The sequence below is a fragment of the Pseudophryne corroboree genome, chromosome 3 (genome assembly GCF_028390025.1).
Source record: "Pseudophryne corroboree isolate aPseCor3 chromosome 3, aPseCor3.hap2, whole genome shotgun sequence".
In the NCBI taxonomy this organism is placed as follows: Eukaryota; Metazoa; Chordata; class Amphibia; order Anura; family Myobatrachidae; genus Pseudophryne; species Pseudophryne corroboree.
In genome coordinates this window covers 251,391,440-251,407,774 of record NC_086446.1, presented here as the reverse complement: position 1 = coordinate 251,407,774, position 16,335 = coordinate 251,391,440, and the positions used below count along the sequence as shown (strand labels likewise).

The following is a 16,335-nucleotide window of genomic DNA, read 5'->3' as shown; positions in this document are numbered from 1 at the left end:
GACCACCCAGAGGGTCACATGTTCCAGGTCACCCAGCATGTACACAGGGAGTGTTCACCAACTGTCACATTTTCACATGGTGATACATTGTAAATGACAGGTGGAAATTTAGAAAACATAACTCAGAAACTCAGCAATCAATTACAATGCCAATATTTTTCTGCAAATCTACAGATGAAGACCTTTTAAATTTGGTACATGATGTGCCCTGCATTATAAAAATGTCACTCATAAAAGTTGTCCTTCTGATATTAATATATAGATATGTGTAATATATTTTAGTGGTGCAATTCACCTTTATATATTTTAGTGGTGTAATTCACCTTTGTTATGTGGCCAGTGCATAATGAGCATCTCTACCTAGATCCTTGCCACCAATGTTTAAACTAGAGATGAGCGGGTTCGGTTCCTCGGAATCCGAACCCGCCCGAACTTCATGTTTTTTTTCACGGGTCCGAGCGACTCGGATCTTCCCGCCTTGCTCGGTTAACCCGAGCGCGCCCGAACGTCATCATGACGCTGTCGGATTCTCGCGAGGCTCGGATTCTATCGCGAGACTCGGATTCTATATAAGGAGCCGCGCGTCGCCGCCATTTTCACACGTGCATTGAGATTCATAGGGAGAGGACGTGGCTGGCGTCCTCTCCATTTAGATTAGAAGAGAGAGAGTGAGATTGATTTTAAACAGAGACACTTGATTTACTGGAGCTTAGGAGTACTGTAGAGAGTGCAGAGTTTAGTAGTGACTGACCACAGTGACCACCAGACAGTGCAGTTTTATTTAATATAATCCGTTCTCTGCCTGAAAAAAACGATACACAGTGACTCAGTCACATACCATATCTGTGTGCACTGCTCAGCCCAGTGTGCTGCATCATCTATGTATATATCTGACTGTGCTCACACAGCTTATAATTGTGGGGGAGACTGGGGAGCAGTGCCAGTTATAGGTTATAGCAGGAGCCAGGAGTACATATTATTAAAATTAAACAGTGCACACTTTTGCTGCAGGAGTGCCACTGCCAGTGTGACTGACCAGTGACCTGACCACACTGACCACCAGTATAGTTAGTAGTATACTATATTGTGATTGCCTGAAAAAGTTAAACACTCGTCGTGTGACTTGTGTGGTGTTTTTTTTTTTATTCTATAAAAAACTCATTTTGCTGACAGACAGTGTCCAGCAGGTCCGTCATTATATAATATATACCTGTCCGGCTGCAGTAGTGATATATATATATTTTTTATATCATTATTTATCATCCAGTCGCAGCAGACACAGTACGGTAGTTCACGGCTGTAGCTACCTCTGTGTCGGCACTCGGCAGTCCATCCATAATTGTATACCACCTACCCGTGGTTTTTTTTTCTTTCTTCTTTATACATACATACTACATCTCATTATCAACCAGTCTATATTAGCAGCAGACACAGTACAGTAGTCCACGGCTGTAGCTACCTCTGTGTCGGCACTCGGCAGTCCGTCCATAATTGTATACCACCTACCCGTGGTTTTTTTTTCTTTCTTCTTTATACATACATACTACATCTCTTTATCAACCAGTCTATATTAGCAGCAGACACAGTACAGTAGTCCACGGCTGTAGCTACCTCTGTGTCGGCACTCGGCAGTCCATCCATAATTGTATACCACCTACCCGTGGTTTTTTTTTCTTTCTTCTTTATACATACATACTACATCTCATTATCAACCAGTCTATATTAGCAGCAGACACAGTACAGTACGGTAGTCCACGGCTGTAGCTACCTCTGTGTCGGCACTCGGCAGTCCGTCCATAATTGTATACCACCTACCCGTGGTTTTTTTTTCTTTCTTCTTTATACATACATACTACATCTCTTTATCAACCAGTCTATATTAGCAGCAGACACAGTACAGTAGTCCACGGCTGTAGCTACCTCTGTGTCGGCACTCGGCAGTCCATCCATAATTGTATACCACCTACCCGTGGTTTTTTTTTCTTTCTTCTTTATACATACATACTACATCTCTTTATCAACCAGTCTATATTAGCAGCAGACACAGTACAGTAGTCCACGGCTGTAGCTACCTCTGTGTCGGCACTCGGCAGTCCATCCATAATTGTATACCACCTACCCGTGGGTTTTTTTTCTTTCTTCTTTATACATACATACTACATCTCTTTATCAACCAGTCTATATTAGCAGCAGACACAGTACAGTAGTCCACGGCTGTAGCTACCTCTGTGTCGGCACTCGGCAGTCCGTCCATAATTGTATACCACCTACCCGTGGTTTTTTTTTCTTTCTTCTTTATACATACATACTACATCTCTTTATTAACCAGTCTATATTAGCAGCAGACACAGTACAGTAGTCCACGGCTGTAGCTACCTCTGTGTCGGCACTCGGCAGCCCATCCATAATTGTATACTAGTATCCATCCATCTCCATTGTTTACCTGAGGTGCCTTTTAGTTGTGCCTATTAAAATATGGAGAACAAAAATGTTGAGGTTCCAAAATTAGGGAAAGATCAAGATCCACTTCCACCTCGTGCTGAAGCTGCTGCCACTAGTCATGGCCGAGACGATGAAATGCCAGCAACGTCGTCTGCCAAGGCCGATGCCCAATGTCATAGTACAGAGCATGTCAAATCCAAAACACCAAATATCAGTAAAAAAAGGACTCCAAAACCTAAAATAAAATTGTCGGAGGAGAAGCGTAAACTTGCCAATATGCCATTTACCACACGGAGTGGCAAGGAACGGCTGAGGCCCTGGCCTATGTTCATGGCTAGTGGTTCAGCTTCACATGAGGATGGAAGCACTCAGCCTCTCGCTAGAAAAATGAAAAGACTCAAGCTGGCAAAAGCAGTAGCACCGCAAAGAACTGTGCGTTCTTCGAAATCCCAAATCCACAAGGAGAGTCCGACTCCAATTGTGTCGGTTGCGATGCCTGACCTTCCCAACACTGGACGTGAAGAGCATGCGCCTTCCACCATTTGCACGCCCCCTGCAAGTGCTGGAAGGAGCACCCGCAGTCCAGTTCCTGATAGTCAGATTGAAGATGTCAGTGTTGAAGTACACCAGGATGAGGAGGATATGGGTGTTGCTGGCGCTGGGGAGGAAATTGACCAGGAGGATTCTGATGGTGAGGTGGTTTGTTTAAGTCAGGCACCCGGGGAGACACCTGTTGTCCGTGGGAGGAATATGGCCGTTGACATGCCTGGTGAAAATACCAAAAAAATCAGCTCTTCGGTGTGGAAGTATTTCACCAGAAATGCGGACAACAGGTGTCAAGCCGTGTGTTCCCTTTGTCAAGCTGTAATAAGTAGGGGTAAGGACGTTAACCACCTCGGAACATCCTCCCTTATACGTCACCTGCAGCGCATTCATAATAAGTCAGTGACAAGTTCAAAAACTTGGGCCGACAGCGGAAGCAGTCCACTGACCAGTAAATCCCTTCCTCTTGTAACCAAGCTCACGCAAACCACCCCACCAACTCCCTCAGTGTCAATTTCCTCCTTCCCCAGGAATGCCAATAGTCCTGCAGGCCATGTCACTGGCAATTCTGATGATTCCTCTCCTGCCTGGGATTCCTCCGATGCATCCTTGCGTGTAACGCCTACTGCTGCTGGCGCTGCTGTTGTTGCTGCTGGGAGTCGATGGTCATCCCAGAGGGGAAGTCGTAAGACCACTTGTACTACTTCCACCAAGCAATTGACTGTCCAACAGTCCTTTGCGAGGAAGATGAAATATCACAGCAGTCATCCTACTGCAAAGCGGATAACTGAGGCCTTGACATCCTGGGTGGTGAGAAACGTGGTTCCGGTATCCATCATTACTGCAGAGCCAACTAGAGACTTGTTGGAGGTACTGTGTCCCCGGTACCAAATACCATCTAGGTTCCATTTCTCTAGGCAGGCGATACCGAAAATGTACACAGACCTCAGAAAAAGAGTCACCAGTGTCCTAAAAAATGCAGCTGTACCCAATGTCCACTTAACCACGGACATGTGGACAAGTGGAGCAGGGCAGGGTCAGGACTATATGACTGTGACAGCCCACTGGGTAGATGTATGGACTCCCGCCGCAAGAACAGCAGCGGCGGCACCAGTAGCAGCATCTCGCAAACGCCAACTCTTTCCTAGGCAGGCTACGCTTTGTATCACCGCTTTCCAGAATACGCACACAGCTGAAAACCTCTTACGGCAACTGAGGAAGATCATCGCGGAATGGCTTACCCCAATTGGACTCTCCTGTGGATTTGTGGCATCGGACAACGCCAGCAATATTGTGTGTGCATTAAATCTGGGCAAATTCCAGCACGTCCCATGTTTTGCACATACCTTGAATTTGGTGGTGCAGAATTTTTTAAAAAACGACAGGGGCGTGCAAGAGATGCTGTCGGTGGCCAGAATAATTGCGGGACACTTTCGGCGTACAGGCACCACGTGCAGAAAACTGGAGCACCACCAAAAACTACTGAACCTGCCCTGCCATCATCTGAAGCAAGAAGTGGTAACGAGGTGGAATTCAACCCTCTATATGCTTCAGAGGTTGGAGGAGCAGCAAAAGGCCATTCAAGCCTATACAATTGAGCACGATATAGGAGGTGGAATGCACCTGTCTCAAGCGCAGTGGAGAATGATTTCAATGTTGTGCAAGGTTCTGATGCCCTTTGAACTTGCCACACGTGAAGTCAGTTCAGACACTGCCAGCCTGAGTCAGGTCATTCCCCTCATCAGGCTTTTGCAGAAGAAGCGGGAGACATTGAAGGAGGAGCTAACACGGAGCGATTCCGCTAGGCATGTGGGACTTGTGGATGGAGCCCTTAATTCGCTTAACAAGGATTCACGGGTGGTCAATCTGTTGAAATCAGAGCACTACATTTTGGCCACCGTGCTCGATCCTAGATTTAAAGCCTACCTTGGATCTCTCTTTCCGGCAGACACAAGTCTGCTGGGGTTGAAAGACCTGCAGGTGAGAAAATTGTCAAGTCAAGCGGAACGCGACCTGTCAACAACATCTCCTCCTTCACATTCTCCCGCAACTGGGGGTGCGAGGAAAAGGCTCAGAATTCCGAGACAACCGCTGGCGGTGATGCAGGGCAGTCTGGAGCGACTGCTGATGCTGACATCTGGTCCGGACTGAAGGACCTGACAACGATTACGGACATGTCGTCTACTGTCACTGCATATGATTCTCTCACCATTGAAAGAATGGTGGAGGATTATATGAGTGACCGCATCCAAGTAGGCACGTCACACAGTCCGTACTTATACTGGCAGGAAAAAGAGGAAATTTGGAGGCCCTTGCACAAACTGGCTTTATTCTACCTAAGTTGCCCTCCCACAAGTGTGTACTCCGAAAGAGTGTTTAGTGCCGCCGCTCACCTTGTCAGCAATCGGCGTACGAGGTTACATCCAGAAAATGTGGAGAAGATGATGTTCATTAAAATGAATTATAATCAATTCCTCCGTGGAGACATTCACCAGCAGCAATTGCCTCCACAAAGTACACAGGGTGCTGAGATGGTGGATTCCAGTGGGGACGAATTGATAATCTGTGAGGAGGGGGATGTACACGGTGATATATCGGAGGATGATGATGTAGAGCCAGTTTGTGCAAGGAGAGATTAATTGCTTCTTTTTTGGGGGGGGTCCAAACCAACCCGTCATATCAGTCACAGTCGTGTGGCAGACCCTGTCACTGAAATGATGGGTTGGTTAAAGTGTGCATGTCCTGTTTATACAACATAAGGGTGGGTGGGAGGGCCCAAGGACAATTCCATCTTGCACCTCTTTTTTTTTTTCTTTTTCTTTGCGTCATGTGCTGTTTGGGGAGGGTTTTTTGGAAGGGCCATCCTGCGTGACACTGCAGTGCCACTCCTAGATGGGCCCGGTGTTTGTGTCGGCCACTAGGGTCGCTTATCTTACTCACACAGTCAGCTACCTCATTGCGCCTCTTTTTTTCTTTGCGTCATGTGCTGTTTGGGGCGGGTTTTTTGGAAGGGCCATCCTGCGTGACACTGCAGTGCCACTCCTAGATGGGCCCGGTGTTTGTGTCGGCCACTAGGGTCGCTTATCTTACTCACACAGTCAGCTACCTCATTGCGCCTCTTTTTTTCTTTGCGTCATGTGCTGTTTGGGGAGGGTTTTTTGGAAGGGACATCCTGCGTGACACTGCAGTGCCACTCCTAGATGGGCCCGGTGTTTGTGTCGGCCACTAGGGTCGCTTATCTTACTCACACAGTCAGCTACCTCATTGCGCCTCTTTTTTTCTTTGCGTCATGTGCTGTTTGGGGAGGGTTTTTTGGAAGGGACATCCTGCGTGACACTGCAGTGCCACTCCTAGATGGGCCCGGTGTTTGTGTCGGCCACTAGGGTCGCTTATCTTACTCACACAGTCAGCTACCTCATTGCGCCTCTTTTTTTCTTTGCGTCATGTGCTGTTTGGGGAGGGTTTTTTGGAAGGGACATCCTGCGTGACACTGCAGTGCCACTCCTAGATGGGCCCGGTGTTTGTGTCGGCCACTAGGGTCGCTTATCTTACTCACACAGCTACCTCATTGCGCCTCTTTTTTTCTTTGCGTCATGTGCTGTTTGGGGAGGGTTTTTTGGAAGGGCCATCCTGCGTGACACTGCAGTGCCACTCCTAGATGGGCACGGTGTTTGTGTCGGCCACTAGGGTCGCTTAGCTTAGTCATCCAGCGACCTAGGTGCAAATTTTAGGACTAAAAATAATATTGTGAGGTGTGAGGTATTCAGAATAGACTGAAAATGAGTGGAAATTATGGTTTTTGAGGTTAATAATACTTTGGGATCAAAATGACCCCCAAATTCTATGATTTAAGCTGTTTTTCAGGGTTTTTTGAAAAAAAACACCCGAATCCAAAACACACCCGAATCCGACAAAAAAAATTCGGTGAGGTTTTGCCAAAACGCGGTCGAACCCAAAACACGGCCGCGGAACCGAACCCAAAACCAAAACACAAAACCCGAAAAATTTCAGGCGCTCATCTCTAGTTTAAACACATCCCAGACTGCGTACAGCAGCCAGGCAGTTACAGTCAACAGTAAACACAGTAGTTTGGGTCAAACATGTTTGTTTTGTTTCATTGTTTACTACAAATATATTCATGTTGTTGATATAAACTTAAGGTTTGTACACACAGTGAAATCCCTGCTATGCTCAATTTGACTATGCGATTTCCCTTGAACTACCCCAGAGCCCAGATAGCACAGATGTTGACTATCTGTACTTTCGATTTTGTCTATATGCCAGTTTTGACTATACTTTGTACTAGATAGTACATTATAAAGTCAAGATTGACTTGCCTGCACAGCCTATCTAGCCTTGCGATACCGACCCCACGGGAGTGCGCATCAGGATTGAATTGGTATCGCAAGCTGCCTAACACCTTGAGATATGCACTAACTTTCCTTAAGATTTTAAATATATAATCAAAATGTTACAGATCTATCTCACCGTGTGTACACACCTTTACTATGATTTATATTTTATTAATTTCTGGAGCATAAGGACATTTATTATAAGATTTATTGGGAAAAACCTGATTGTATTTTCTGCTGTTCTGAATTTGTATTTTACGGTATATGCTGTTTGCTTGCTTTAACCATTTTTATTCCACTGAAGAGTTACAGCTGAAAAAACACTTGTTTGTTATTATAGTCAGTGATTGGTGATGGAAGTAATCCCAGTTCAGAGGCGGTTAACGAGAAAAGCACTAACTCACCAGTAAGTGTGGAGATTCGCTCTGGTGATGGGTTTTCTCTGTCTCCTGCGTCACAAGCATTACATTGTTATAAAGGTTTCAAATTCAAAATTACTGTGCAAATCAAGTAAACAATATATATTACAAAAATGATTGCAAGAAATTTCAACTGATTTCATATGCCGGAATATGTGTAAATACAGGGAAATGTATTTTATTCAGCTAGATCTCCATTTCCCCACTGATAGGCAACATGTTTTTCCAACCAAGGGCCTGATTCCAATTTGTATGGAAGCAGCTGTGCAGTTCCGTACAAATAAAATTAAAATGCAGCAGGAGGCTTCTGTAGGAGATATGCACCTCCTGCTGCATCTGTAAAATCAGAGTGCTGCATCTGAGAATACAGCCTCCATACGCACACGCAGGGTAGGTTTACGAGTACCTGGAAACACCCCCTGCCCGCCGATACAAAAGCTTAGCTGACCGATTTTTTTTTTCTTTTATACTGAGGAATGGAGGCTGCAGTCTGACACGCTGCAGCCTCCTCATATTTACTCAGAGAGGCTGGGCTGACTGAATGTAGGGGCTGCAGCGAATAGCTCCCCTCAGGCAGCTGCAGCCGGATGAGGCACTGACTCTCGCATGCTAGTGGGTTTCCGGTGGGTGGCGGAGGGAGCGCAGGGAGGGTAGTGAGAGGGGGCTTGGTGACAACTTACTTTCCCCCCTTCAATAATGTCTCTATATCCCGCAGCAGCTTTGTATCTGAGTCATGTGTATGTGTGGGAGCTGGGGGTTGATGTATGGTGTGTATGTATGTATATATATATATATATATATTATATATATATACTTGCAAGCGGGCTCCTCCCCACACACATCCTTCATCGACTGCCTCGTCTCTGCCTGCCCCCTTCCTCCCGCCTACCGGCATGGCCACCTAAGTCTTCCTGGGCTACGGGGAGCCCCCTGCAGCCACTGCACATCCCAGGGTGCCTGGCCGGGGAAAATACGCAGCCTCCAACAGAGATTTCCAGCCTCCAGGTAACTGCTTTCCAATGCACTTCACTCTGTGTGCAAGCTCTTCTGCCCAGTCTCATTGCTGCTGATGATATCTTTCTCTCTCAGTTCCTATGCTTCTCTCTTCCCTCCATGCCTCTCTCTCTCAATGTCCCTCTCTCCCCCATGTCTCTCACTCTCGTTACATACTGTATACATATACTGTACATAATACACACACACATTCGCTGTGGTTTGGGGGTTCCCATGTATCTCTCTCTCTCTCTGTCTTTATTTATATATATATACTAGCTGAATACCCGTGCTTCGCTACGGGATGAGGATGGTAATTTAGAATTATAGTTGTGCGTTAATTGACGTTGGTTGGAGATCTAGTATATAGGCATATCTTGCTTCCCTGATCCACTTTGTGTAGTGACCGGACCCCTTTTTGGTCCCCCAAGGGACCCTGCTCTTCCTACTATACAACTCTCTGTGGCTTCTTGCTGCCTCCATTCACCCCCTTACATCATGTCAGTGCCCCTGTGAAATGATCGATTTATTTACAGTTTCTTATATAGCGAAGCAGATTATGCATCTCCTGATATGCTCTGTGCTGCTGGGGGCCCTGCTACTTCCATTATATAACTCTCAGTGTGTGGGTTTATGCTACCTCCATTCCCCTCCTGACATCATGTCACCGCCACTGTCACATGAAGCCCTGTCGTCAGTGACATATCATGCATGTCCTGATATAGTCTGTGCTGCTGGCCCATCCCTAGGGGTGCTAGTGGTGTGTTACCTCCACGGTGTTTGTTACTATATTGTAAGTCATATGTGTACCAAGTTTGGTGTAAATTGCATCAGCTATTCCAAAGTTATGCTGTCTGCTGAAATACTCTGAAATACTCTGTGCTGCTACCTGCACCGCTAGGGGTGTCTTACGCGCACAGTGGGCCTAATTCAGACCTGATCGTAGATGTGCTAAATTTAGCACATCTACGATCAGTCACACAGACATGCGAGGGGACACCCCGCATGTCAGGCCCGACCCCCCCACACAAGTACAAAAGCCCGCCCCCCCACGGTCCAGGCACGCCTGCATTGGCTGGACCGCGCCCCCTAATTGGCGGCCAAATGCCGCCGGACCACCCCCTCCCACCCATTGACCACCTCTGCCTGTCAATCAGGCTGAGGCGATTGCAGGGCTGAGACAGCCGCCGACTGGCCTGTGCCAGTGTTTGTTCCCCGATTGTAAGTCATATTTGTAGCAAGTTTGGTGTAAATTGGTCCAGGCATTCCGGAGTTATGCTGTTTCCTGAAATACTCTGTGCTGATGTCCAACCTCTAGGGGTGCTATGGGTGTTTTACCCCCACAGTGTTTGTTCCCAGGTTGTAAGTCATATGTGTGCCAATTTTGGTGTAAATTGCTGCAGGCATTCCGGAGTTATACTAGAACAGACATATACACATACATACACACATGCAATTTTGGTGATTTCCGTGGATGGGCAGTGACATTTGTAAAACCAGCTCTTAGCAGGCACCTGGGACCTAAGGAGAAGCTACCTGCCTAGTTTCAAGATTGTAGGCCTTGTGGTTTAAGAGATTTCGTGATGAGTCAATCAGTAAGTCAATCTAATTTTTTGACTTCTGTATATATATATATATATATATATATATATATATATTTCTGTAGTGGGGTACACTGGTACTCCATAGGGAATAACATCGGGGGTGTAGAGTTGGATCTTGATCCGAGGCACTAACAGGCTAACAGGTGGGGCTGCGCTAGGCAGCCCTGAAAAGAGCTTTTTAGAAGACTTCAAGGGCCGCAACCCTTTCTATGTCTTTATGACATGCTGTGGTGCGGCTCCATCACCTCCCTCAGCTGCGCTGCATACTCCCGCGGTACTTGCAGCGGAGACACACCAGTTATCAGGCACACCACTCTCCAGGATCGCGTGGCTGCACTAAAGGGAGGAGGTAAGAGGGTCCCCCGGGCTGGACCCACCTGTAGATCGCGATCCGGTCGCGGTCCCAGGAGAGGGACTGCGCCGCTGGCGTGGACACTGTGTTGCACTATATCCACCAGGGCAAGGAGCACAGGTCGGATTTACTAAAATCCGTTTATAAAAGGCTCCACAGTACCCGGTGGTTAAGTCCAGCAGAGGGGATAAGGCGCTGACCTGTAGCCCCTCCCCCAGCTCCGGGTGCCATCTACTGCTGGTGTTTCCGTCCTGGAGTTGCATCTCTCTCTCTCTTTCTCACTCCCCGAAGAGATTTTGGCACCATTACATAGCTGGGCTGATCTCCAGGACTGCTGGGCCCTGTCTCCTCTGTAAATCCGCTTATATTATCAGCGCTGTGCATTTACAGACACTTAAGTATTCTACATGTCATTTTAGACAGTGTTAGTTAAGAACAAGTGTACTGCTATCTGAATATTTAGTACAAGTATTCTGTGATATACATCCAGTGTTTACTGTGCATTGTTATATCTGTATACATACATACCTATATGTAATTACTAGGCCAGTGCAGTTTATTGTTTATATGTAATAATTCCTGCATTGTACCTGTGACTGAGTGTGCCTGTAGCTGCTGTGTGGATTCCGTTCTTGTGTATCACACATTTTGCTATCACTATATTCTGTACCCTGGGGAACTAGGTGCGTCAGGGTCTCATATGTATACAGTGCTACACAGGGTGTACTGTTTGTATTTCTCACTGTGTTTTTCAGTCATCCCATATCACTTAAATCCTCTGTTTGTGCTCTGTATTTACTGTCACAAAACATAGGGGATTATTTGCTGGTTTTTGTGTTTGTCCTGGCTATATTGTACTGTTACGCCCTAAGGCTACATCCCATACAATGTCTGTTACACAGGGCGGGACATCCGCGGATGCTCCTGCATCATGTAGTGCTGTCCTCACGGATTCACCAGTGGGGGAAGTGTTAGCTGCTGGTTCCGTTGCTGGGGGTCATTTATCTCCCAGTCTGTCTGTGGCACCTGTAGCCAATCGGGACCCACCTTGGGCAGCTTTTTCAAATATGTTGACTACGCTTGTAACGCGTCTTATGCCCCCTGTGTCATTACAGCCACATATTGTCCCTGTAGTTAATCCGCCATGGCCTGATACTTTGTCTACACAGTTACAGCAATTAAATCAAAAGTCCATCTCACGTCTCTCTGGGGCCAAGGGGTCATCTAAGCGGGCCATTTCTTCCTCACAATCCACTAATATTTTGGATAATACTTCCGATGAGGATGGGGAATATACTGATCCGTCAGACACTGATACAGTTGCTTCTGAGGAATCTACAACCCAGGTTGATGTTCCAGACCTTGTGGAGGGTATTAAGCTGAGTCTTCAAATTAATAATGACGTTGAGCCTCCTGTTACATCTAAGAAACCTGATAAGTTTAAACGTCAGAAGGTTACTAAAGTAGTTTTACCACATTCTGACCTTTTAATTGACATACATCAGGAATCCTGGTCATCTCCAGGAAAGAAGTTTTACCTGTCTAAAAAGATGCTAGCTCGTTATCCTATCCCTGCGGAGTTGAGTAACAAGTGGTAAACTCCACCGCCGGTGGACTCTCATGTTGTCCGTCTTGTGGTGTCATCTACTCTGCCTGTCACTACTGTCACCTCACTGAAGGAACCAACATATAAGCATGTGGAGGGATGCCTGAAGTCTATTTACACTCTTACCGGTGCTGTACACATAGACCCACTATGGCGGCCTCTTGGGCGGCAAAAGGAATTGAAGCATGGGTTCAGGCAATTGAGCATGAGCTGCTTCAGGATTTTTCTGACATTGCCAGACAATATCTGTCATATATTACCACAGCCTCTCACAATATTCAGGAGGCAGCCTCTGATGTAGGGGTCATGGTGGCCAAGGCATCTACTATGTCCATCCTGGCTCGATGGATTCTGTGGTTGAGGTCCTGGTAAGTGGACCTGGACTCTGAACAGACCTTGGAGGTACTTTTTGGGGAGGAACTGAACAAGATTGTGACTGACTTCGCGACAGCCAAGACTGCATTTCTCTCAAGTACTAATCCTTCTGCTCAGAAGGCTAAGAGTACCACTTTTCTTTCCTTTCGACCTCCTAGTAAAGCAAAAGGTCAGGCGTACCTGAGACAGGCTCGTACTTCCAAAACCACTAAGCCCAAATCTAAACAATTCTGGGCCACCCGTCAGCCTGCTTCCAAACAGCCTGCTGCATGATGGGGCGGGCCTCCCCCTGAGGGACCCCAGGGTGGAAGGCCGACTTCTGCAGCTCACCCAGGCCTGGTTAAATACCACTTTAGAAGCCTGGGTGTGGGAAGTTGTATCTCACTGGTACGCAAGAGACGTCTCTGGAGAAGGTCCTGAAACTTCAGGAAAAGATCAGATGCTTCCTCTCTCGCCAGAGAGTGTCGATACACCCTGCGATGCAAGTACTAGGCCTCATGGTGTCGGCTTTCGACATGGTGGCGTATGCTCAATATCATTCCCGCCCTCTGTAGAGGTTAATCCTTTCCAAATGGGATGGCCTGTCTCATCGGATCAAGTCTAAAATTATCTCCTTGACTCCGGAGGTTCGTCTGTCACTGAGCTGGTGGCCACAGGACCAACAGTTGAGCAGGGGCCATTCCTTCTGGATCTCGAACTGGGTCCTCTTGACAATGGACGCCAGTTTGCGAGGTTGGGTCATGGTGTTGGAGCAACACTCTCTCCAGGGTCGGTGGACCAGGGAGGAATCTCTCCTCCCGATAAACATTCTGGAATTGCGGGCAGTGTTTAATGAGTTGACTCTGGCCCTGCCTCTGGTACAAAACAGGCCTGTTCAAGTACAGTTGGACAACGCCACCACAGTGGCATAGATAAATCATCAAGGCGGCACTTGAAGCCACATGGCAATGATGGAAGTGTCAAAATCCTCCAATGGGCGGAACGCCATCTGCCAGCCATATGCAGTGTTCATTCCGGGAGTCCTCAACTGGGAAGCGGACTTCCTCAGTTATCAGGACGTGCATGCCGGAGAGTTGAGTCTTCATCTTGAAATCTTTCAACTCCTAGTGGACATGTGGGGCCTACCAGATGTAGACCTGATGGCGTCTTGACACAATCACAAGGTTCCGGTCTTCGGAGCAAGGACAAGGGATCCTCAAGCAGCATTCGTGGATGCACTGGCAATTCCAAGGAACTTTCGACTGCCATACGTGTTCCCTCCAGTGTCACTCCTGCCCAGGGTAATGCAGAAGTTCAAGCAAGAAGGAGGAATACTAGTTCTAGTCGCTCCAGCGTGACCCAGACAGCATTGGTTCTCAGACCTGCAGGGTTTCTCGATAGAGCGTCCTCTTCTACTTCCTCAATGCCCATACCTCCTCGTTCAGGGCCCTTGTGTCTACCCGGGCCTGGCCAGACTGGCTTTGATGGCGTGGCTCTTGAAGCATCACTCCTGAGAGCAAAAGGATTATCTGAGGCGGTCATTCAAACTATGTTGAAAGCCCGTCAACCAGCTTCGGCTCGGATTTATTACAGGGTCTTGAATTCCTACTTCACATGGTGTGCTGCTAAGAATTATTTATGCATATACTTTCAAAACTTCCAGACTTTTGGCTTTTCTTCAACAAGGCCTAGACTTGGGCCTTTGTCTGGCCTCCCTGAAGGTTCAAATATCTGCCTTGTCGGTGTGGTTTCAGAGAAAAATTGCGTCTCTTCCTGACGTTCACACTTTCACTCAGGGTGTTCTACGGATTCAGCCTCCCTATGTCCCTCCTGTGGCTCCTTGGGATCTGTCTGTCATCTTAAATGCCCTGCAAGAGTCTCCATTTGAACCTCTTGAGTCTGTGGACCTTAAATGCCTTACGCTTAAGGTCGTATTTCGGCGCTTTGTCCTGTCGTCCACCCTTTCTGATTTTTCACTGTGACCGGGCTGTTCTTCGAACTCGCCCTGGTTATTTGCCTAAGGTGGTATCATCTTTTCACCTTAACCAGGAGATTGTGGTTCCGGCCTTCATCTCTTCTAGTCTATCCACCAAAGAAAGATCTTTGGATGTGATACGGGCTCTCCGTGTTTATGTGGAAAGGACTGCCTCTGTCAGGAGGTCGGATTCCCTTTTTGTACTTTTTGGTTTTCACAAACATGGCTGGCCTGCAAATAAGCAAACCTTGGTCAGATGGATTAGAATGGTGACTGCACAAGCTTATGCACAGAATGGGCTCCCAGCTCCTGCTGCTATCAAGGCCAATTCTACTCGGTCGGTTGGACCTCCTTGGGTGGCTCGCCGTGGCGCGTCCGCAGAACAATTGTGCAAGGCAGCTATGTGGTCCTCTGTGAACACGTTCATCAGGTTCTATGCCTTTGATACTTCCACCTCCCAGGATGCTTCCTTTGGACGCCGGGTTCTTGTGCCCGCTACAGTGCATCTCCTCCCATGAGGAACTGCTTTAGGACATCCCCGATGTTATTCCCTGTGGAATACCAGTGTACCCCGCTGCAGAAAATGAGATTTATGGTAGACTTACCATTGTTAAATCTCTTTCTGCGAGGTACACTGGATTCCACAGGGTGCACACCCTGACGCACTTAGCTTCTTTGGGTTTGTATGGCATTAGCCACTAGTCCCTTCTGCTGTTGTGAGAATGAGTTTCTATGTGACTAACGTATACCGTCTCTCTTACCTGCTACTGCATTGGACTGGTTAACAAAACTGAGCTCCAGTGCCTGGAGGCGGGGCTATAGAGGAGGCAGTGCAGTACATCCTGGGAACAGTCAAAGCTTTAACCTGTTGGTGCCTTGGATCAAGATCCAACTCTACACCCCCGATGTTATTCCCTGTGGAATCCAGTGTACCTTGCAGAAAGAGATTTAACAATGGTTAGTCTACCATATATCCATATATATATATATATATATATATATATAATTCCCCCTGAAAATCCTGCATTTGCCCCTGGCCCCAGATCACCATGGTCTCATGATTGTAGCTGTAATATTAGAGTGCTGAGTCTAAGAATTCAGCCCCAGATCACCATTGTGACTGTGATGATTGTAGCAGACCTTGGAAAGCTGGGTCCAGGAAGTCTGCATCCTGGACCTGGCACACCTACAGAACGGTGCCAGTTGCTGCCCCCCTCCCCCCCAAAAAAAAGCTGCAGCATGTCCATCATGTGCACAGGACAGTTCTTTCACCTGCGCAGACCAACAAACAGCAAATATGTATGTTAGAAAAACCAAAATACTGCTGTCAGCGCCTAAAAAGAATTAATAAATTTATATAGATAAAAGAAGAAAACTCCTGAGAGACTGCGCTGCCGTACACTGTTTGTGGACGTGATAGATTGAGAATAAAGAGCAAAAAAACGGCTGCGCTGTGTCTCAGGAGGAAGAGTAAAATAAATAAACTGATGAGAGCCGTTATAAACAATGTAAGTTTATTTAACCATAAAATAAGTTAAAAAATGACTCTTTCAACATATAAGAACAATTTTTTTATAAAAGTCCACAGTCACTGAATGATGGTAATAATAATGGCTGATAGGTAATTACAGCCGTCCCAGAGATTTCAATTGGTCAGTCTCACTGTGTTCAATAAAGGTGCAGTTTTTACCTCTC

The 16,335-nt window shown here is 46.9% G+C and overlaps 1 protein-coding gene across 14 annotated transcripts in view; it reads left to right on the top strand.

Moving 5' to 3' along the window:
• The window catches only part of BCAS1 (brain enriched myelin associated protein 1), a 267,020-nt gene that overhangs the window by 224,215 nt on the left and 26,470 nt on the right, over positions 1-16,335 (top strand). For 12 of the 14 annotated variants that reach the window (XM_063958999.1, XM_063958998.1, XM_063958996.1 and 9 more), the window contains one exon: positions 7,678-7,743. The exons of the other annotated variants lie outside the window; for them this stretch is intronic. In XM_063958999.1, the coding sequence (XP_063815069.1) occupies positions 7,678-7,743 (66 nt within the window). The remainder of the gene's footprint in view (positions 1-7,677; positions 7,744-16,335) is intronic. 14 annotated transcript variants of the gene reach the window in all.